The sequence below is a fragment of the Centroberyx gerrardi genome, chromosome 8, assembly GCF_048128805.1.
Source record: "Centroberyx gerrardi isolate f3 chromosome 8, fCenGer3.hap1.cur.20231027, whole genome shotgun sequence".
NCBI lineage: Eukaryota > Metazoa > Chordata > Actinopteri > Beryciformes > Berycidae > Centroberyx > Centroberyx gerrardi.
Genome location: NC_136004.1, coordinates 15,355,814 through 15,380,171, shown reverse-complemented (window position 1 = coordinate 15,380,171; position 24,358 = coordinate 15,355,814). Strand labels below are relative to the sequence as shown.

Genomic DNA, 24,358 nt, shown 5'->3' with positions numbered 1-24,358 from the left:
GAAATAAATGGAAATGAATGAAATTAAAGGATTCCGATGTATAATAGCCTCAAACTCCAACGTCCTTTCGAACTAACGTCCTGTAGGAAAATCAAATTCCAATTTATCTTATCCTCTTTATCTTACTTTATATTAAATTCTTAATTGACTCCCAACCTTGGAACCAATATGATGAGATAATATGTCACATACTGTACTACTAAAGCCTGTGGCATTTTAATGCATGCATGTACAATGAGGAGAGGCAGTGAGAGGCAGGACTGGGTTTAGTGTTGTCTGATTTATAATATCCACTGTGCATGAGGTAAGTTTCCTGAGAATAATATCAACCTTGATTTACAGATGCTAATGTGATAAATGAGGTGCCAGGAGGAGTAGGATTCACTTGAACTGAAGCGGAGTGCGAAATGCATTCGGATCATCTCCGATAAATAAATAAACCTTGTGATCTCAGTTTCATGACAGAGACCAAGACAGTGAATCTGAGGTGAGAGAGAGAGAGAGAGAGAGAGAGAGAGGGAGAGACAGAGAGAGACAGAGAGAGAGAGACAGAGAGAGAAATTTAAGGCCCCAAATTAATCACTTAAGCTGAGAAAACGATGGACCTAATTGCTAACATCAGTATATTGCACCCCCTCCCCACCCAACCACATTGGTGGACAATATTATATAAATTGGTAAAACCAAAGCAGAAGTAAAGAATATTACTTCTACTAAAAGTCATCTATTTAGAATTCCGTGAGAGATTTTGCAGCATGTGCAGGATTTTAACAACAAGTGTTTCATCTGGTCTGTGGTCCAGTTATGGCTGCTTTCAGTTCTTTCTCTTTCATGTGGCCAACTCAAATTTGAAGTACACAAGCGAAAACTAGCTTAGCGGTACTTACAATCTTGCCAGCTGTGAGCGTCTTGGCAAATAATATAACACGTGAGTGAGTGTTTTTTGGGGGGTTTTCGTAGATACAGACAACACTTGTAATATTTTAGCGACACCACTCGCTGTGACATCTGTTTACCGTCTTCGATTACATTATGACTGCTGAGTGAGATTGATAGTCTGGGCATAGAAAACAACAAATCATTTTGATATTATCATCACCAATACATTTAATAAAATGTGTGTAGGTGTGTGATAATAAAGTGTGCTTGAGCTGTTGCATTGGCAAATCTTCATTATAAATATTTTATGTAATATTTTTTATAATTGTAATGACCGATAGTAGGTGAGAATGTTTGATGAGGCTATGACAAGTCGTAGTAGTTTGTGATTGTTTTGAGTAGGACAGCATTACATGGGCTGTTATTTAGAACTATTGTCCTGTTTTCCTTATAGTTTGTATTTTTTCTAACACTTTAAGGCTTTATGATAAAGAAGAAGCTTTTGCACGCAAAACATCCATAAAATAATTAACGACTAGCAAATTGCGACTACTAATTGTAGGTGTTCATTGCATTAGACTAATATATTTTTAATTAATTGAAATGCTGTGGAGTAAAGATACTTTCCATTGCTGTGGGTTGCTAGTAAGCCCAGACCTTGAAAAAATTACCAGTGCCAAATATCAGTGATTAGCTTGCTTAACATGAGTAACGTGTGATGTAACAACTTAGCACATCTTGGAAATGGAAACTACAACAATGATGGCTGGCCAGTGTTGACACTGAGCTGGATCTGACGTGACGACTGTGTAAAGCATATCACTCTTACCTTCATGGCCACTGGGCCGATGGCCCATGACAAAGTCAGAAACAATCTGGGTAATGGATCTTATCTCCATTTAGCAGTGTGGCATCAAGAGTGACAGTGTGCTGTCAGCGCTAATGCTGGCAGCCCAGACACCACTCTCTGGGGCTGACAAATCCTGTTTGTGTCTGTCAAGTGTCCCTTGTTATGAATCTCAAGCAATAAAACTTTGGGTTTTGTTGGAGTTTAGCATTTCTCTCCTGGATTTTGCAGTGAGTGGGAGATATGAGCAAGATCTTTATTTTAAACTGGGTAGTTTGAAAAAGACAGAATTGCTTACAATGATCTTTCATAGAAACACATTTTGCAAATTTGCAGTTGCACCACAGAATGAAGTTGCTGTTTACAATGTTCCATCAGTTTTTCTATCTAGAGATGTTGAGCAGTTAGCCATCAAACTGTCTTCTAATCCAGCAGTGTTAACAACTACAATAATAAACCTGTCATGCATCCTCAGATGACAGAATAAAAATTATAAAAACTATGTGGTTGAAATGGTAATACTAGGTTAACGCTACCAGTAATATATGAGGCACCAAATCAGCACTTACGCTCGCTGTGATTTCATGTCACTCACAGATAATTACATGGTTAGAATATTTGGAATAGCCGACCGCATTGGTGAACAAGGATGAGACATTTTTATTTATTTATTTTTACATTTTTATAGAACACGACCCAACTGGCAACTATCTCAGAATTTATATCTTCACAATTTTCTTTTTCTGACAAAAGCTGAATTACCAGTGCTAAAAAAAATGAACAAAGGGCCCAAAAAATGCAAATAAAGTTTTGGTTTGCCACATTGTGCCACATATGGTATTTCTTCTACATATGCTACATTACCACATGAGATATCACCTTTTCTTGTACCAGACCCCCACTCCCACACACACACATACACACACACACACTCCCTAGTCCCCCCGGCCATCTATCTCCCACATAACATCACTCTTATAGTTTTTGTTCCATAACCGTACTTATTAACATTAAATCAGCTTGCCATTGTGTGGGTGGATATCTGTGAAATGACTCACATAATACCAACAGCTTTTGACTTCTAAGACAGTGAAAAACACACACATTTCAGAGATGAGATAATTAGGGAGGCAGTGTTGATGTTCTTTCAACTAATGGCAAGGAAGTGCAGTAGCAAACTCCTTTATTTCAGCTAGAATGGTCTACAATATCTCTGTAAGTAAAAAATCCATCCATCCCTATTTTCCTCTTGTCAGCAGAGCAGAAGTGTGGGGTAAAGTCCTCCACTAACGAATGGCTGCTTTGTTAACATGTGGTTTAGGAAGGGAAAAAAAATATACCGCACTCCAGAATGATATTACGGATTTCTTTCCTTGCCACTCATCTGGCTTCCATTGGGAATGCATTACATGCCATTTCAACCTCTTTTAATTGAATAATAACACATTTGAAAGTATGAATAGTTCTAAAAACAAAGCAATGATCTTGGGTTCATTTTCTTTTAAAAAGTGTGGCTGGATCAAATAAAAGAATCTATATTATCATAGAGTGCACTGAGTGTATGTTTCTTTGGGAGAGTGTTCAGTCAAATAGAGCAGCAAATTGCCATTCCAAGCATAACATAAAGAAAAACACATTGGCTCGGACTGTCTGGAGGGAGGTGTTTTTGTAACTTGGTCAATACATAGCGCAGACTTGTCCAATGTCTGAGTTTTACTATGTTTTAGACTCTCAATCAATATGTTTTTAAAGTCTGCTCTCAAGTGTCAGTGTGCAAAACCAACTGAGTGTCAGCAAATAATATAGGTCCTCCATAGTGCCATGTTCAGTATTGATTGTACATGCTCTACTGGAGCTTACCTCAAGGATGCAGGGGTAGACACTCATGATGAATCGACAATTATCAGTAAGATCCATTCCCTGATATCCATTAAGTAAGATTGTGTACAAGATGCTAGATTCCTTTGGCAACAAATATACAACTCAAGCACTTTGCATGCCTTCCAGCGCGATAGAGAACCTATTCATTTAAAAATTAATCAGTTCTATTCTTCCAAAAATAATTCCCAAACAAATAATGTCTGATTCTCTATTCAGTGAGCAACTACCAGATGCCTTGGCAACATGGCTGATATGCGTGTGCTGTGTAGAGTTAAGTGCGGAAAGTGTTGCTTTTCAATAAGGAGATGTTGTTACTCCAGCGGGTTTTTGCATCTTGTTTCTTGCTCCATGTCCCGATGCATTGGAAAAATTCTCTTACAACCCAAACCACTCTGGTACATGGATGCCATATGAAGGTCTTAAAGCTGACACTTAATTCATACGTGGGACTTGGAGTCTGTCAGATAGCACAGCTCATCCCTTGAGAGTCGGGGGGACAAAGCAGTTGCTAAATGTCATGTGCCGTTAAGCTGAATTGTAAAATGACTTCCTGCATTGAATGTATTGTGTTCCCTCATGCATTTTACTGAAAAAAAAAAAAAAATGAAATCCACATAAACAGAGTGCAGACCCATATTGCCTCTACTGCAAAAAAAGTTCCTGTAAAAAGCTGTTACAATATGCAAATGCCATTCAGCTGCTGCTCTTGTCTCCTCTAAAAGTCACAGCACTTGCATTATGATGAACATGTGGTCAGGTCAAAACCCCCAGCTTCTCTCGTTTCACTTTTTGTGGCTTTTAAAGCAGCATGTGTAAATAAAACATAAAACATACAGCTGGAATGTGGATGTGTACAGAGAGAGTGGAAGGAGTGACTGATGTTCCACGAGGTAGGGAAACATTCAGGAACATGGAATATTAGTTTGATCTGTGTATTCGGATGAATAATGAAAGTCGGGACTAAAACCACAAGAATGCCAATGAGGAGGAAAAAACAGAGGGAGAGAGGGAAGGAGGGAGAGAAGAAGAAAGGGAAGGAGGAAAGGACAGCAAAGTACAGCAGTGCAAGCCAAGGAGCAAAGCATCCGTACAACAGATGGGTTCCATCTTAAAGGAACAGTTCCAAAATGATAATGCTGTCATTATCTCCTCACCCCCAGGTCAGTCAAAATCCATTGAAGTGTGTATGACCACAAAACACACAGTGAGTTAGCTCCTAGAGTGTTAGCACCCCCCAAAAAAACAAGGAAGTGTCAGTGAGGTAAATACAGGAATGAATGGGTTAAATACAGGCTTTCCGAACTCACAATGCAATATGCAATAGTTTGGCTACAAAACACTTGGATTACAGGAACTTGTTTACTTCAATTGTTTGTGAGAACTCCAAAGGCTAACTCAAAGTGTCTTTGGTGGTCATGCACACTTCAATTTCAAAGTTTTGACTGACATGGGGGTATGTAGAGAACAACGTTTAGCATTTTTATTTCAGGTTGAACTGTTCCTCTGAGAATACAAACACAGAACACCACGCCACCTGTAAACACATTGCTGATACCACATTGTTAGTCACACATGTCCCTGCTTCATAATCTGTGGCACAGTGTGGGCCCGTCATGGGCTTTGGATCCACCCATGCAAACACACCGCTACCACCTGTTTTAGAGGATTTAGATCTTACTTAGCTGTTGCTCGTGCTGAACAATATTAATAAATATATCATTCATTCTTTTTTCTTTTATCAATACTGATTGTAACATGAATTGTGATATAGCCTTTTCTACGTATTTTATTTTTAAGTGCTAAAAAAAATGGGTTTGTGGAAAAAAAAAGGAGATGCTAATGTAAGATTTGCTCAGTTCTTATGAAATGATTCTCTCTGGAACCTGTAACTTAAGATCGTAGGCCAGTATGGAGGGTTTGAGGGGACATGGTGGCAAAGAAAAAAAATATGGGGAGAACAAAGTAGTATTGTGAAGCCATGCATTTTTTTTCCACCACATCTCCTCAGGGCTTCCGTAAGGCCAGGGATTTTGCATGGGAAAAAAAATATATATTTAGAAGGTCATCTGAAATACTCTCCCCCATATGTAGCCCTACTCAATATTCAGCTGAAAGGCCTCTTTGGCCTGACAAATGGAGGAAGCTGACTTGTTTGTGCAGGGATTTATAGCTCTCTGCTACGTTTAAGAAAAAAGTTTGAGCTCAAACAACTTAGAGAAGAGGCGCTACCTTACAGATGAGGGTGAGAACAACCAGGCACAACGCTCTCTCCATTAAAAAGACTTTTTATTTTGACACTGCATTAAAAGCGTTGCACCTGGTCATTCTCATGGATCTGTCTGCTATGTCTACAAATAACCACTATAAGAGTAATATTCAGGTTTGAGTGAAATTTGAGAGAAAATGTGTACTGCTGGAAGCTGACTGACATCTGCTCTATGCATGAATACTCTCTGCACAGCTGATAATATCCAGAGCCAAGCCACTGGAAAATCTTATACCCCTAGGAAAGGGGTGGGAAATGTGACGATCTTACTCTGTGACCGGTTACAATTTTATCACAATTTGCCCTCACAGGGAGATTGCAGCCATCGTGATATATTATTGTGGCCTCCAATCCATGCTTATTTCCATTCATAACTTTCACCATACCCTCTACATTAGCTGCATTCACCCAACTTTTCCCCCAAGTTAGGGAAATCTTTGCGATGGATCAGCCAATCACTTTGATGCTGTTGTCACTTGGACATGGACATTGAACCACCGCAAAGATTTCCTCTGATCATAGACAGCCCACTTTGACGCAAGGCAGGAGTCATCCTATTGTGAATCAGTTCACCAAGACAAGCAAAATTAAAGTCTCAAAAATTCACAAAATGCAAACCATGTCACATATAATTTGATTTACAAATGCAGATTCAACAATTTACAGTATATCATATTTTTGGCTTTGAAAATAGGCCGCTACTACTTTGTGTTTCATGGTTTGTGTATTGAAATATCATAATGCATAAGTATTATATGATTTCATTCACTTCCATTATTATTTAAATTCATCTTAGCTTGTATATTTCAGAAATTGTGCTTATTTCCAAACAAATGCACTTCCAAACTCAGAGGTAAAAGCTTACAAGTACCACTTGAAGGTAGCATGCATCAAACACTACTACTCAAGTCATTTGAGAGAAGCACTCAGGTACTGGGTGCTGTAATGTACGTACCAACGGATGATTCATATATAAACAGATGAAAATGAAGGCTTCAGTAGATTGCTCATAGTGACTGACTCATATAATGAAATGTCCCCAAATCTTCTCAAACTGCTAGTCCACAACTGTACTTGGAATGCTGCAAGAAAATAGCTGATTAAAGACGTAAGTGCAATGTTTGCCATGCCGAGCAATTTCAGGTCTATTCGTACTTCAGAGAACAATTTGAGTCTTACTACTCATTTCATTTGTAAGTGGAAGCTCTGCAGTGTTTGTTTACTTGCTGAAAATTAATCAAAATACGCCGGAAAACGTATTTTAATCAATCCTGGTGGTTTTTGTTTAATCTTTTACTTCAGTTTATTAAACTCAAATTTTAAATTTTTTTAATATTGTGATGTGATATTTTTCCCATATTGTCCACCCCTACCTACGTATATAAGTTTATAAGCCCTGAATCACAAGCATTTCTCAAAGGACTTTACAGAGGATGAGCCTAACTAGATCTAACTGATCAACAATGAATCATAGAACAGAATGACGTAAGACAAACACAAGGAAGCAGAACAAAGCACAAGACACACAACAGCAAATTTTAGTAAGACATTCATCTGTAATTAGTTTGCTGCTACAGAGAGACTTTGTTTAAGAGCCAGCAGAATATACACTGCAAATGGTATGCGAGGAAAAACGCATCTAAAGACAAGCACTATATTTTAGTAGCACAAAGACAGTTGAAAGAGAATTGCTGGAAAAAGCCAATAAGAAGGCAACAATTCCATTCCAAATGATCTATTCTTACATTGTGTATCTTGTTGTTCACCAAATGACAAAGAATCAAAACATGAAAGAATAAACTGGATCTTTGTGTCCTTGCCAAGTGAGTATTTGAGGCATAATTTGTTCACATCAAAGAACAGAAGAGAAAACCCTGAATCATTCTACTGTATTCCACATTGTTAGTGTAGAAAGGGAGGAGGGGTGAAACTCTCACTCCTCCTAATTGGATGTAATAGCTAGAGGGAATGAGCTTGCTTTGGCCTCGGGGAAGGGAAAGCGAGAAGAGAGAGAAGATGTTTAGAGAGGGCTGAAACTCTAAACATACGTGGAAAACTAGAAAGACAGGCAGTGTGGTCATAGCAAGCCAAAACAGGCTCTGTTCACAAAGAAACACAGCCCTCTGAAAACAATGCACAAAAGAGAATAAATCAAACACACAAGAATGTGGACTGGAAATAAAAGGTGCCAGAGAGGGATAGAAAGAGAGAGAAAGAAAGAGAGATGCGAAAATCAGCACATCAAACAGGAGTTGAAACGGGTATTGATAAGAGCGAGCATGCTGGCCGGTAAGTCTGTGAAAGCTTTTGGGAGGACCTAGTCCAGAGAGAAGGGATCTAGGTCTTCCATACTCCACTACTGCTGGGACGTTTTGAAGATGAGAGGAGACCTTGGTGCTCCTGTGAAGTCAGTAAATTGCTCAGGGCAGTCCTTTAAACTTTCCCCCTCATTGAGTTAAATACATTTCTATAGCTACTGGGACTGAGGCAGAATGGGCCAAAGTGTTTAGGGAGATCCAAGCAGTGATTTCCTAATTTCAAACAAGGGAAAATCTAATGCAGACTGACATGGCACGTGGCGAAAGCTTATGCGATATGACTCCTTTTTGAAAAGTCAATCTTATTCATCTGTTGTTGGAGACGAAACAAAGTTCTGTTTCAACTTCATCACTGCCCCGACCGCACAATGTGATGTAAGCTCTGGGCAAGCATGACCAAAAACTACTGCAGTCATGGCACAGAACCAACACCCATAATCACCATGGTGCGGTTGAGCTTTGGCCACTGTGAGGTAGGTGGCTTCTCCCAACTTAATCATCACCTCAGTTTCAAAGGCGTGCACACACAAATCCCTCTCTTCGGGGTTCATGTTAAAAAACAACTTTGGCTGCCACAGAAAGCTCCGTCTCCTTTCATAGCGTCAAAGGGCTGGGGGTCTTTCTTCCCAGCCAGAAGTATTCCACCCTTCTAGGTCTGGGTAAGCACAGACCACTTTTTCTGAGAAGTGCTTCCAATTGTTTAAGACCACCTCCGCCGCTTCCCTGACTTAATACTGAGATTGAACCAAAATTGCTTTTCAAACAGTTTGTGGTAAGATAAATCCCCACTGGAGTCCTAAATTCCAGACACGACCATCATGGCTACATTCTGTGTGGTGTGGGCCTAAACCAAGTTCAAAGAAAGTAAGAACAGAACAACAGAAATTTTGCACAGCTAGCTTCTTTCCTGTTAGTGTAAAGGTCTCCCTCCTTGTTAAGAATAAGCTGGTCCCCCATTCTGCCCTCTATCACCCTCATTACTGTGCGTCCTGCCTGGTCTTCTTCTCAGCCAACTCTAAGCCCTGCAGAGGTGCACAGAGGGCTTTCGTCAGAGGATAAGATCAATACTTCTCCTCATCATGGGCCAGGGGCAGCAATAATGCACTCAGCTCAGGCCCTGGACGGTTCACAGGCTTTTACAGCAACCTGGGAGCAAAGACTCTAGCTTTTCCCGAGGCGAAACTGTTACCCATGTACGTTAGAGACCATGACGTCATTATGGAATCAAAATGTGCATGGGTTTTAAAACTAAGGTGACATTTTATGTGTTTGAATTCGTAGATTGTGAGCTGTATTACAAAACTATTTAACAAATGTTGAAAACTTTGTGTGATCTTTTCACAGACTCATTTATAATGAATGAGTCTAAATGAACTTGAAGCTGCTTTAGTATTACAGGATATGATGTTACAATCCTTTGTGCCATAGGCTAATCCAATATGAGCATTCACATAGAAGCCCAATTCAGACGTCAAAAGAATGATCTACTAGCCCTCTAATGTTGACTAGAGGACATCAGGCTATGCCGTCATAAATCTGCAGAACCATCAGACAGGCAGCACCATTCACCAGCCACTTAATCTAAATGTTACATGGTTGAGTGTGTGGGTGCAGGTATGTCACTGGTGTTATCAAATGGGCACGTACATCCCGTCACAGATGTTTCGTTGGGTTAGGCCCACAACAGCTCCGGAAGGCTCAACAGTTATTTCTGGTGTTGCAGAACCACCGTCCTGGACACCAAACACAGCTAAAGTCGCCTCCACTACCCTATACCTACACTTAGGCTTAGCCCTACTACAATTTCTAAACTCCCAATTGAGGTCAGCGATAAAAAGCTAATGGGCAGCTAACACTGCTTGCTTCGAACAGCCCGCTCAGCAGATCAGCAAACAATTATACCAAGAGCTAATTAGTGTATCTAACTCATTACGGCTACCATACTATCATATGATGTGTGACTCCTGTCTTAATCATGAGATGAATATTCATATATTTCCACATTTAATATGTCTTAGTCATAAGATGCCAGCTGATATTTCTCTTCAGCCAGAGAACCATGCTACTAGCAAACAATTTGTCAGCTAGCATGCTACAGACAAGCAAAAGTTACATGTCAACATATCAACATTCTACAGAGTCAATATAGTAGCAACCATGCTACTAACAAACCAGAGCAACCATGCTACCAAACACTCTGTCATATAACATGTTACAAACACAAGTTAACAAGCCAACATAGCAACAGGTCAATATCCCAGCAAACATGCTACTAATAAACAGCCAAAACAACCATGCTATTAGCAAACAATGTCAGCTAGCATGCTACAAACAAAGAGCTAACAAGCCAACATATCAACCTGCTAAGAAATTAATATGCCAGCAAACATACTACTACTAGCAAAAAGCAACATCAAGCATGCTTCAGTCAAACAACCGTTTCACAACAAGTGGACTTGGCTACAAACCCTCTGCCTCAAATCTCCACGGGGCGTAGCCCACAACCCCGCTGCTCCACCTCTGCTACCAACTGGTATACCTAAGCATTTTCTTTTCATATGCTTATACTGCATCCTCCCAAGGCACTGTAAGCTCAATATAATACACTATCCACTCTGTCTGTGACCACAACACCAAGTCTGGCTTTATGTTATTGCTCACTATTTCCTATGGGATTATACATTTTTTCCCAAAATCTACTGCCATTTGCCAATCTCTGCCCGCCCTTAGCTGGCCTCACATTGTATTACAGTGATTTGTGATGCCCTATGCAGTTTGCGAGCTGATACAAGCTGCTCAGAGGTAAGTTAAGTGTTGGGATAGTATTTCTTTAGCATCTGCGTCTATAGTGGAGTATAATTTATAATGATTATAACTTTGTTAACCTTGTTACATGGCCATGCATGCTTTACAGGCTTAAAAAGCATGGCTGGAATGCCAAGTTGACAAATAGTATGCCTGCCCTACAGCTTAATGATGAAATAAAGCAGAAACATCTCCCAAATTGTAAACTAAACTGGTTATATGCTGTATAATGAAAATAAACAAACATGTCTTCAAATGCTAACTTACGCATCTTCTAAACCCACAATAAAAAGATGATCATATGGCTCAAATAGACGTTTGTCAAAACTTTGGTAACCAAAAACAAATGACCAAAACAAAAAAACTGTAACTGTCTGCGATTCTGTCTGTGTTAAATCAAAATGTGGCAGAGATAAATAGCACTGAAGCCTTACGATCTAACATGCGTCATTTTAATTAAAATATTTCATCTGCATCTAATAAAGGCATTGCTGAATAGGGCTGTTTCCCAGTTCAAGTTCTTGCATCAGCTAAGCTCATATGATTACAACATGTTACTGGACTCACAATATAACATTGTAACAAGGAAGGGACGTATGGAGGATAATGTCACTTTGGCACTGTGACACTGTGATTTTCAAGTGTGAATTTTGTCAAATAGTTATCAGATTATGGCTATGATGTATGTATACTGATGTACATTTGTATGCCCACTACATTCAGCACTAACATATCATGACATATTGCCAACGCAAAAAGGGTGTTGCACAAATTACTTATTCCGTATGGTTGCTACCCTGCATAGTGGCATGTACTCAAGTTCTAAGAAATCACACCAATGTTTCTTTAACATTGGTGTGACATTTCTTTAACACTCTAGATCACAGTGCTGTCTGTGCTTCCTGCTGGTGACATACATTGGAGTGAATACTGCCATTAGTCTTGCTTGCCATACAGCATCATCCATCTGAAATTCCTTTTAATTTTTTTAGTATGAGATCTATGAAAAAAAATGTAGCTGGCTGATGTTTTCTGAAAAACATCTAGATAAAGTGGGAATAGAAAGTGGGCATCATCACATCGATTCAGTACCTCCTGTATAGGAGCCCCGACTGACAACTCATCCACTGGACAGCTGATCTTAGAGCTTGTGGCTTGAACACATCAGTCAGGTTAGCATCATTTCTCTCTCTCTCTCTCTCTCTCTCTCTCTCTCTCTCTCTCTCTCTCTCTCTCTCTCTCTTTTCTCTGCCCCCACCCCCGTCGCTCTGTACGCTCATTACAGATGCCCTAGTTTGCTCGTGAGCCAGGAGAGCCTTGCTAGCCTCATTACAAACTTGGACACCTCCCATCTTTTGTACCTCTTTTCCAGACAAGATCTCCCACATTCATTCTTGTATCCCAGTAGCATAAAAAGACTCATCAAACATGCATAAAGAAGTGGAGTTCACATCTGATTTGAATCTTCACAGCAAGTGCCGAGGAAGAAGGTGTGTGTGATGGGAGGTGCCACTGCAGATTAACAAGGGAGAAAAACACATTCTGCAAAGGGAAAACGCAGTTTTACTTGAAAACTGTCACTGATTCGCAGGATTAATGCATATTCAACAGCATATTAAGGCATTTCTGTTACCCTGTTCATTAAATGTTTACCTCATTAGCTCTCTTGTTGTCATGATGTTTTCCATGTGACATTTTGGATGCAAGGGAAATTACTACACACAATTACACTCTCTGACTGAGCTACCCTGTGATTCAAAATTCATAAAGAATGCACACGTACGGCAAATTCAAATGTTAAGTCTTTTTGGCTCTGTGTTTGTGGGTGTGTGCGTGTGTGTGTGTGTGTGTGTGTGTGTGAGTGGGTGGGTGGGTGTGGGCGTAGGTGGGGGGCAGGGATAATAAGTTTCATAAATTCTGGAATAGCCTTGAATTAAACATTTCCGAATTTTTGTTTCTTGAGTAATAGACTTCTTCTCTCTGCTGGATGGCCAATATGATCAATCTCACAGATGTGCGCTACAGCAACATTTCCTGTTGCTCCCCCCCCCCCCCCCCCCCCCCCCCCCCCCCCCCCCCCCCCCCCCATTGGTTTTAATGGAGAACTTAAAGGTCATGTGGTCTAAATGTTATTTCAGGAGGGCTTTCATCTTAACTTAATGCTGAGCAAAACTTCTGTGGGAAGTACTGCTTAACAAACACTACACCACTTCCTGCTGTCCCACTGCACAGCAGGTCTTTGAAAAGCTGCTACTGCTTATTGTTAATTTGTTTGGTTAAGGTCATGCTGGCGAGTTAAACTGTGAAAGTGTTGCCAGGAAGTAGTACAAGATGTCCTGCTAGTGTTCTACCCTGCATGTAACAACTGGCCCGCATGATGAAGCAGTCAGAAATGTGTTCAGATCCTTGTTCCACTCATACTCCGCACCCACTGGCCAGAGCTGTGCATTGTGTGCACTGGAGAGGGCAGGCCCTGACAAATTGAATTTTTTCACCCTGCTTACCCCTTGCTCAGTGAATTTAGTGCACCAGGCTCTTCTGTCTGAGAGAGTCTAGGTGAGAGCAAGACAAGGCTAAGTGTGGCTTTATCAGTGATGTTGCAGGGTCGTGGATCCTTGCTTTAACATCAAAATCCCACACTACAGCTATTTTTCAGTGATTATTTAGTGTCCCTTTAAATCACTATTCGGTTTGTTCAATTGTAGAAGTAGAAAGGAACAAGTGAAACCAACCCATAGGATGGTTTGAAGCTGTCAAGCAACTGATCCTGACATCAGGCTGGAACCAGCAGATTCAGGGATTTGTGATGCACCTGTATACTATCAAAGACTTCCTCTTCACACACATACTGTAAATGCAGATGGCGTCAAACACACAGATTTGCATGCACACAGACACAATATGCTCCACAATCAAACACACATATCCAATTGATACAGTACATAGTGTAGGCAAAACTTATCAAACTGTTTTATTCATGACATCAAACTAAATCTGAAAGCAGCTGTAGCAGCCACCCAAGAAACATGATTTGATGTGTTATAATTAGAGCTCCTAGAGCTATGTGTGTGTGTGTGCGCGCACGCGTGCATGTGTATGTGTGTGTGTGTGTGTGTGTGTGACACTTCACAGCCTCAACAGTACATGCAAGATTTGCAAGCGAAGTGTTCACAATGTATTTCAGTACGATTTTGTCTGCAGTGGAGTACGCCTACCTAGAGCAGCAGGGGCAGGTTAGAAAGATCATGCTAGTAAATATTTCATACACCTCAAACAGTGGTGAATAATACAGTGACCATACTGTCAAACCACCTGGTTTGGAGGATACAGTATAGCAGAAGGAGAAGAGAGACAACATTCAACATTTTTGTCCTTTTCAATGGAATAGCTTGGCTGTGTAACATGGACAACAAAAATAAATGTGAGCAAAAACATGAACGAAGGGGTGATCCTGCAGATCTAGAAAGCTGTGCAATTGCTGGATAATGCATGGGTGGTTCTTTTCAAATTCATTTTACAGTAAATGCCATTAAATGATACCCAGTGTAGTGGTGAAAATCTCTTCATGTGACACTGCAGGTTTATGATTGAATTCATGCCTTTTTGCCTGTGTCTCCCCCTCTGTTACCCTCTCATTGTTCTTATTGTCTACAAAAAATGTGAGAAGTCTTAATAATAAGTATAGTTGCCGGAGTGACAAGCCAGCAGTGAGCCTACATGCAGTACAGTGAATGTCAGACAAACTGTGTTTACTTCGTCCAACAAACTGTGACAGTTGACTTTCAGATATTTTCCTTCTTGACTTTCTGCCACTAGTTGCAGATACTTGTTCAAGAGCTAAGCAGAAACAAATTCCATCAGAGGTTCATACTCATCGCCTCATATGTTCACATTAAAGCTGTATATTTCTTGATCATTGGTGAACCAAATCTAAATCTTTGTTGTATATTTGTTTGCCTTTTGATGTTCTCAAGTAACTGCTAACAGTAAATAAACAGAGCCTGGTGGCATTGTTAGTGAAGTAGCTGTAACTCAGAGGAACTGGATGGCATGTGTATCAATCTCTCTATCAAGTAGGCTAGAACAAACCATAAAACCTATTTTGAAATAGAATTTGGCCCAGGACTGCCTCTAAGTGTAGCTTCAAAAGACAAATTTGAAAAGAAAAAAATCATCCCATCATACTGTACCTCTTAATCGCCAAAATAGTGCAACTGGTTGCAACCCTTGCCCTTTTTATGAGTGACACTAGGCTGTGATTACACAACGGAGAAGAAGAGCCTCTTTCAGTTTCCTAATGGGTTTTAATTTGAAGTTTGAAGGTGAGTGGCTGCTGTTCATTGAACTTCACATTAAAGGGGATTTTCATCCCAGCCCTCAGTGCTCTCTCTCTCTCTCTCTCTCTCTCTCTCTCTCTCTCTCTCTCTCTCTCTCTCTCTCTCTCATTCTCTACTACACATCCCAAGGGTAATCTAAAACATCTGGACTGGAGGTATTCCATTTTAACGAATTGCACTTCAGTGCTCAAAGGAAAGTATACATGTCATTACCCCAAATAACCCGACTCAAACGGACTTGGCAATGAGCCAAAGAAGTTTTGTTCGCCTTGTAGTTGAAGAACAAGCTTTGAGTTTAAAGTTGGCATATATAGATATTTGTTTATATCGACGTTTTTACATTTTACCATTTCCTTTAACAGATACACTCCATCTTGTTCTCAATCAATCGCTCAACAAACACCCCCTTGTTGGCATTCAGCACAATTTAGTGTGAGGCCAGGCAGGCTGACATGATAAATAAAGGGATGTTGTTTTGTCTATTGGCAAATGAGTGAAGTATGGATGCACATCCACACTGTGCAAGGGAACCGTGAGGAAAGCTGCCTCGAATTTGTGTGGTGACATTTCTGGGTTACCTCTCAAAGCTTCGAGCACACAAACCCACACATACACCCACACAAATGCACGCATGCACACGCACAAACACACAAGCACACAGCGTACTGTACAGTTACAGGTACCGACATAAATCAAATGAAAGTTAAAATGCTGTAAACTCTACAGAACTAATGAGTCTGGGAATGAGATGAAATGCACAGACAAATCCAAGGATAACGCCTGTGTCTAATACACTTAAGTCATTATCAGCAGGGAGAGAGGGAGGACAAGAGAGAGAAAGAGAGAGAGAAACAGGCCAAGAGACAGAAAGAGAGACAGATGGACAGAGAGTAGCCAAAGATGACACCTGGCAAGATTTGATCACTTATCCGTTAGCCAATGGGCCTCGCTGATACAAGAACCAATGTATATGCATACAGCAGCACATATAGTACAATTAGAAAAATGCAAATTCAGAATATAATGTAATTGTTTTCATGAATTTTTATATTGTTTTTTTTTCTTTTGTGAGATGTTTGATTCTCTGAAACTCTTGTGGGCTTCATTTAGATTCATCCAAAAGATGAAAGCACTATGAAATCAGCTTTAACCACTATATTAACCTTTTAACCCTGATGTTTTGAGTGTTACATGGATGGAGGCCCATGGTTATTGAGTGTACGTCTCCAGAATTGGAATGAGCAGGCCGCATCTCCTTAGGGCTTGTTGGAGGTAAGAACTTAAGCCACCTGCACCCATCTGATCTCAAATAAGAAGATTGGGCTTATTGAAAATGCAGTGGCGTCCCGGAGCCCCATGGAGAGACTTTATCAGACCAAAGCAAAGCTCATTGCTTTAACCCCTCAATCTTATTTTGACTAAGGCAGGCTTAAGTCCAGTCTACAACACTACCAAAGCAACAGCAGTGCATCATTATCCATTATAATACAGGCATGAATGTTACAAGCTTTGGAGTTATTTGGGAAGTTACCTACAAATCCTGCTTCCATCAGACAAACTTAATCTGTATGCCTACATCTCATTGAGTTGGGATGCCCTACACAGATCGGACAATGCTGTAAAACTGAAAGCATTAAGCACTCATTTTAGGAAAGAGTCCTTCAGATATGGAAAAAAAAAAAAATATATATATATATATATATATATATATATATCACAACCACCCACTCACCCACTGAACATGAAAGAGTTTTTGTATCCTCCCTGCTGGGCCTTCAAGAGCAAATATAACATTGTAAAAACGCATCTGGAGCCGGCTTCTTGTGTATAGATAAAAAAATAGCATCATATTCAAAGGTCTATGCACAATCCATCTGTCCAAGTACCAGCTTTATAATGTCTTAAAAATGACATTTCAATTTTAATCTCACAGTCTTGAAGCTTTGGTCTTACAATAAAGCTTAAACCAGCTGAAAAGCCCTCTGATTCCCATGCTGTTGCAGTTATACACTTTATCCAATCCAATTCATTCTACCTGCTGTGTACAAGTGGACTCTTTCACTCTTGGCTAACATAGCCAGTGCTATTTTGACACTACTTTGATGCACTTGCTGATGCCAGAGCCTTCAGTAGCCACGCCCACTAAAAGACTAGTTTCAGTGATTCCAAATTTCCAGCAAGCGATGGCGCTCTGCTCACATAACAAACACAATGAAAATCCATTCAAATGCTTGTCATAGAGATGCACATTCCTGCCTCCCAACCCCCCTCCTACACACACACACACACACACACAAACACGTACTGGCTGGCTGGCAGTTCTGGCAAAATCTAAATGGGCTGACTCACTTTTGGGCTGCAGAACCAGGTGTTTTCAAAGTTTAAAAACAGCTAAAAAGAGGCTCATTTATATACTTACTATATTTTTTTGATAAGTGGGCATTTTTGTTGGTGCTGACTGCAGGTTTTAAATTGAGGTGCATCTGGTCTTTCTTATATTGACCATAGCTATTTAGATGAAGCTGCATCCTATGAATGGCATAGGTAGTAAGTAAGTAATAAGTAGTACCCTTTCATCTATTGAAAATAGACTACTTTTAGCTTGCATAAAGCAGATACTAACTTAGTTTGAAAAACAAACAAAGCAATGCTACATTGTTTTTTTAGATTCACATTGGAAGTTTGTGATGAGAGACAAATATGGCTTCATACAGACTATGCATCCTGAGTCAGATGATTGATTTGATTCAACAAGACAGGTAGTACAAAGAAAACATGAGCTTTCAATCACACCAATGCACACTTTTCTTTCTCTTCTCTTCACTCCACAGTGTTTTCACCTGACCCTAAAAGGGAGTTAATAGGCTACTGCAATGAAATTATAAATGCTAACAAGAGCGGAGAATAATGAAATTTTTGCTTTCCTGTTTCATGTAAGAGAGGGAGAAGCAGCGTGCGGATGAGGCCGCGTTAACGCTACGCAGTGTCTTGTGCCGCTATCAGAACGAGGCCAATATAAACCTCTTTAGACTATATTTCTCAAATTAACAGCACTGATATTATTCCAATTTTCGCACAGAAACTGTAGGCCAAGCTGGGAGTTTGCCAAGCTACCGTGAGCAAGGCAGAGAGGTCTAACTAACGCTTTTCAAACACAATAAGCACAATGCACCCAGATTACCTCAGACCTTATCTGCAAATTAGATTTCATGTAGCACACAGTATAGCCTAATGCTCCTTATTTGCCAAGCATATTGCTGTGATGCAAGATAATATGAGCAAGTCTACATTTCTTCTTTTGTGTTTGCACCACATTTCTTCTGTTGCGTTTATATGTCAAATCACTGAGTCTGATAAATAATTACTGTGGCCTCTATCTTAAGCCATAACAAACATTATCATGTTCATCAACATCAGGGCATAGTCCTAAACAGGATATTTTTACATTTAAATATAACTTTATTAAATGTATACAATGATATTTACATATCAATATGGAAAAAAAGCATGACAGCATTTTTCACCATTCCCAGTCCTAATAGGAAGCCACTGTATGCTAATATAAGTATAAGAAAATAATGCTGTTCATCTTGTTATCAATAGGTTGCACATAGCTGTTATTACCAAATGAGAAGCATAATGGTGTTAAGATATTACTTGCATTAAGTATTGCATGAAGGAAGCCAATGTAACAGCTCTGGTACCAGAAAGAACTTGAGAAAAAATTGTCAACATTTGGAGGTGTCCATTGCCAACTGTTAGAGCAGCGCTTCTAATCAAACTCTATTTCAGCGCTTCATGATCAACAGAGAGCTGGGCCAGACACACACTATTTTTCCTCCAAACCTTGAGTCATTTATTGTGATTCACTTGGATTACTTAACGCCAGCATGAGGTCTTATGAATGCCCCAACTATGAAAGGATGGGCTGCTGCATTGCTCTCAGCTGAAGAAGTTAAGTACACTCAACATCAACTATAAACGAAGCATTAGAATAATCTTTTTACTGTTTCAGAGGGCTCTTTCTGTAACTGTGACTTTGATTTTTCTTTTTTCTTGCACAGTCATGGTCTGAATTCTGACACTGGCATTAATAGAATGCTAAGAGGATCACTGCTTAAGCCACTCACCATAATCTAACACGCTGCTTTTAGTAAATGATAGACCTTTAATGTGTCTGGGAAATCTCAGAATCAATCCTTCCAGAGTTTTGTGAATAGAAACATCAAGCATTGATTTATAGAGAACAGAGGAAAAACGGCTGTGAAAAGACTTTATTTTGACTGCCAAAAAGTCTTTGTGTTTCTTTTGTCAGTGAGATGTGTTTAAACACTGTTCTCCCTCAATCTTAGATGTACAAAATACAGATTTGCCTCAAGTGAAAATATATCATAGAACTGTCCACAATAACTGTGTTTTGTCCCCAACACAAGACTTTAATGACCAGTTAGCTGACCAATCAATTAAAGGGGAGAAACCCTGATACAAACATAAAGCAAAACAACACATTTATTTTCTGTCCAAAAGGTTATATGAGAGTGTGCGCGTCCTTGTCACCTCTATAATCCCCCTTCTAGTGCCCTCCCAATAATTCAGCCATGAAATGTAGGCAGGACAACACAAGCGCGACTACAGCAAAGACAAATAGCACTATATCCATTAACTTGTCAGCATAGAAGACAAATGAATCCCCTTCAAATATTAATAGGATTAAGCAGCATCTGCACTGACAATGAATAGCCCAATCAAGTCCCGCAAACATGAGAAAACTAAGACAATGAGTGTAGCCAATGTCACTCCATCGGGGGAAGAGAGCATTGTGGAAAGATTCATTCCGGTATCCCATGTTGCATTTCCTTTATGCGAGGCTCGTCGTCCAATGAGTTCCCTGGATTCCTTCCGTTATCATGGCAGATGATCTGACAGAGGTCTGACCTCTCTCCATTGATTGAAGACTATGCCATTTAAAACCACATTGAAGGGCACTGTTGAGGTAGATTGCAAGTCTGTGTTATTAAAAGTGACCTGTACACCGTCCATAACCTTCAGCGGCTGGTAAATGTAATGAGCTTTTAGACAGATCACTATCATCTGTATGCATTTAAGCGGCACATCTTTCATTCATATGCATCAAGCCGTTTGGCAAAACAAGCTCGAAATCTATTTGCTATTTTCAGCGCAGGGGCAACTGCGTCTTTGATTTTCTTTTTGTTTCATATTTCCTTTGTGGAAATGAGCACCAATTGACTTCAAATACACTCACTCAAAGTTAACCAAGGACAATTCAGCAGTTTTTTTTTCAGTCTCCAAGGACAGGAAAGTAAATTATAAATGGTTTCACGATTTCAGGATAAGCCAAAGTGTATCTTGTTACTGCTAGAGTAATTTGTTTATAAACAGATTTGAAGTTTTGTACACCTGACTGGGCCCTTGGTACAGTGATCAATACATCAAACCCCATGATGAAAATAGCCCTTCATGCATATAGTCAAATGAAGCATACTACAGATGACACATTTTCCACAGAATATCATTAGTCCACTTTCATGACCGAAACTTCCATGGGAAATACAAGTGAATTACTCCGCAGTACAGTATGTACTACTTCTTAGGTATTCCGTGGCACCATAATATCCCTAAAGTATTAATTTACACTGAGCAAACATTTCCCTCTCTCCCATTTCAAACCAGGCATACTATTTATCCAAATGTACCAGATGTCGTTAATGCTAGCAAGGAATCAGCTTCTTCTGAGCGTGTCTTCCCCTCAAATTCCAAACCCACAAATCCTGCGACTGCGAGCGTGATAGGTAGCTGTGCTGATCATGCCAATTCAAAAGCACACTCAATAATTACAGAAAGTGCAGTATTTCTACATCAGGGGGATTGGGTTTAACAAACTTTAAACTTCTAACAGTGTTCCACAAATGCAATTTATTCAGCTCACTCAGCAGTGACCATCAGTAGTGCCCAGCACAAACACTCACAAATGATGATTCACTAACAACAGGCTATCGCATTTCCTCTCCAGATGGCTCTCTATTTGCCTAAAAGGCTGTAATTGTACAGCTATTAAAATGAGAGTCAGGCTAAAATTAAGATACATAAAACCCATCTCAACTGACTCTCTAAACAGGAACAGCAGCATCTTCCATTTGGATATAGAGGTCCGCTGGGTGCAGGTCGCCCAGTGGGCCAGGCAGCATCCCACACAATGGGAGGGAGTCGGCCCCAGCAACCAACCGGAGGAAGTGATGTATTGCACAGTGACATGGAACAATGCAGCCTGAAGGCGGATGTTTCTAGCCCATCCATTTGTTTCAGAGGGCAGAGCTGCCCTGTGACATCCTCAATAGACTGTTTGTTAGCAACTGTCTCCAAAGACACCCGCTACCTTGAGCAACAAGGACGAGATAAGTGGGAAGTAGAATTGGTAGAATACCAAATCTGAGGATTTTAATTCTCACAATGCTGTCTTTTTCTTTCTTTTTTTCTTTCTTCCTGTCTTTCTTTCTTTCTTTCTTTCTTTCCTTCTATACACTGATGAATAGCAGCCAGGGTGACCACTAGGACTGTATGGAGGCACAGTATTCTCCATACTCATACAGAGACACAGCAGGTAAGATAAAATGCAACACCCTTCATCCCACCATATCCTCATCGACCCAGCATCCCACTGTGGATGAGGTTACAGCTGCACTCAGTTTTGAAACAGATGGACAAAATCCCTCCACATTTCCACAAATTTAACTTGGATATGATTAATTGAGGTACTAGTTCAGGGTGTATTTTTAACTCACTGAGCCTTGAAACAAGTCGACCCACGGCACCTCGGCTCCCCGCTCTCTCTGCATTCATTATGCCAGCCTACCAGGGAGTATTATGTCTTGTAACGGTTGACACTGTGAGGCTTAGGGAGCCAAGCGGTCTTACAAACTCTGCTCTAGGCACACTCCTGGTATAGAGACTGAGGTCTGTCTGACACGGGTGACTCCTGAGGCAAGTGTGTTGCCAAATGAACAGAGACAGGAGGGATAGCATGACCCACTTCTAACAGGGCTACACTGCTTTCCTCCTGCAAATCCGCCACATGCTGCTGCTGTGCTGTAGGAGGAAATATCTACAGTGGGCAAGAGCTTAAACATTCCTATTGCTCTCTTCACCAGAGAACTAGAAGGGCAAAGAGGGAAATGCGAGGGAGGAGGGAGGAGGGAGGACACACTTAGGCTACATGAAATGCCTGAATGCTGATCCAGTGGGTCAAATGAATCTGTAAGCATTGACCATCTCTACACACAGCAGTCTGACAGTGTTGGGTGAGACCCTACATTAGATTTACAATGCGCAATTGACCTTCTCGTGATGTCATCCTGGTCAATAACGGTACCGCGTTGCAACTACTAATACAGGCTCTCTAGCATCCCTCCTCTGAGTGATAGCATCTGGTCCTGTCTGTAGCCTATACGAGAGATCTCTCCATTTATCTCCTTCGTGATTAAGTAATTCAGTTAGTTAAAGAAGGAAAGGAGACGTCCTTCTGTCTAAGAGGACCGCATGGAGCCAAACCTGGACACACAGCTTCTTTACATCCCGTGGAAACATCACAGACCAGTACAGCAAACAGATGAGCGTTATCATTGAGAGGTCGCACAAATTGCTATGTAGCAATGTATATGTGCACCTTGCTGACAAAAAGACTCTACTATACAAATAGCCTACAAATGTGCGCGCCTGAGGCACGGGCTGCCCTCATCAGAGAAATTACGCGCGGATGAAAAAAAGAAAATGCATAAACTATTCAATCAATTCAAACAAGTGTCTTTTAAGCCTTGATAAGCCAATCAAGTTAACTAACCAGACGTGCACACAGGCAGATTGTAGGCGACAGTTTTCTACAGCCAAACCGTGCTAATGCTCCAGCAGGCAATAAATTATTGGTGCTCGCATTCCGCAGACAACATAAGCTATCCAGTCGCACAATAGATTCCACACATTTACTCCTTAACTCTGAGTCTATGGTTTCCTTCAAAATAATAGGCTATTCAGTTGGTTACTTTAGCTTCGATGTGGCAAAAAATGCTCCAATCATCATTTATCAGTTTGTGATAGTCCCTAATACCACATAGCAGGGGCCACCCGTATAAAATGTGATTCTGACAACGTCCGTATAACAGGCAGTCACTTTTCCACTCACCTTTCACCAGCTGCGGGACAGCGGCGCTCAAACAGAGGACGATGGAAACGAGTAGCGGTCCCATCCTCTCTCAAAATAAGCAGGTCTCACTTCCAAGGTTATGGGGATGTGGTAAAATCACGGAGCAATACCCAAAAGTTCTCCTTCCCTCTCTCTCTCTCTCTCTCTCTCTCTCTCTCTCTCTCTCTCTCTCTCTCTCTCTCTCTCTCTCGCTGAGCCGTGGGGTTGCCCTGGGAGCTGTGGTTATCTCCTCTCACACTGGTTCGCGTAAAGTCCTCCCAGTCTCCGTCTGTGATAAAAGTCGGCAGACACGCACTCGCCGCCTGGATGTGCAGAAACAAGTGGGCAGAGCCTGCCAGGTCCTACTACTGCTGCCTTCCCCTCTCTTACCGCAGTGGTGCGATAGTGGGAGAGAGTAGTGTGTGCGTGTGTGTGCGCGCGCGCGCTCAACGCTCCTGGACAACCAGTGTCAAGCCCGCCAGAATAAGAAAAACAACACTTCCGATTATAACCTTCAAAATAAAAAACCCTTTTGATGAAAATGCTGCAACATCTCTTCACTAATACAGACTATAAGTGACAATAAACTTGAATACATGATCTGTTTAAGGAGCTAAATCTGTAATAAACTTAAGTATATATTCTTTACCACAAAATCCTTTTTGCAGCTTGCAAGGCCCAATCATATCTGTAGGCTTATGCAAGGTGGTTTAATGTAGTTATTCCATTGAGCATTTTGATGTGATTTATGATCTTGTGTACATTCCAATGCTTACAATTTTCAGTTGTAAGCACCCCCGTGAAAAATGGTATGCTTTTGTTTTGAAGGCG

General features: G+C 40.6%; 1 protein-coding gene across 1 annotated transcript in view; it reads right to left on the bottom strand.

The window, feature by feature from the left end:
- edil3a (EGF like and discoidin domains 3a) overlaps positions 1 to 23,610 on the bottom strand; it is a 127,674-nt gene extending 104,064 nt beyond the window's left edge. The window contains exon 1 of the mRNA XM_071899737.1: positions 23,528 to 23,610. Coding sequence (XP_071755838.1) covers positions 23,528 to 23,591 — 64 coding nt within the window. The 5' untranslated portion in view covers positions 23,592 to 23,610. The remainder of the gene's footprint in view (positions 1 to 23,527) is intronic.
- Positions 23,611 to 24,358: the final 748 nt, after the last annotated feature.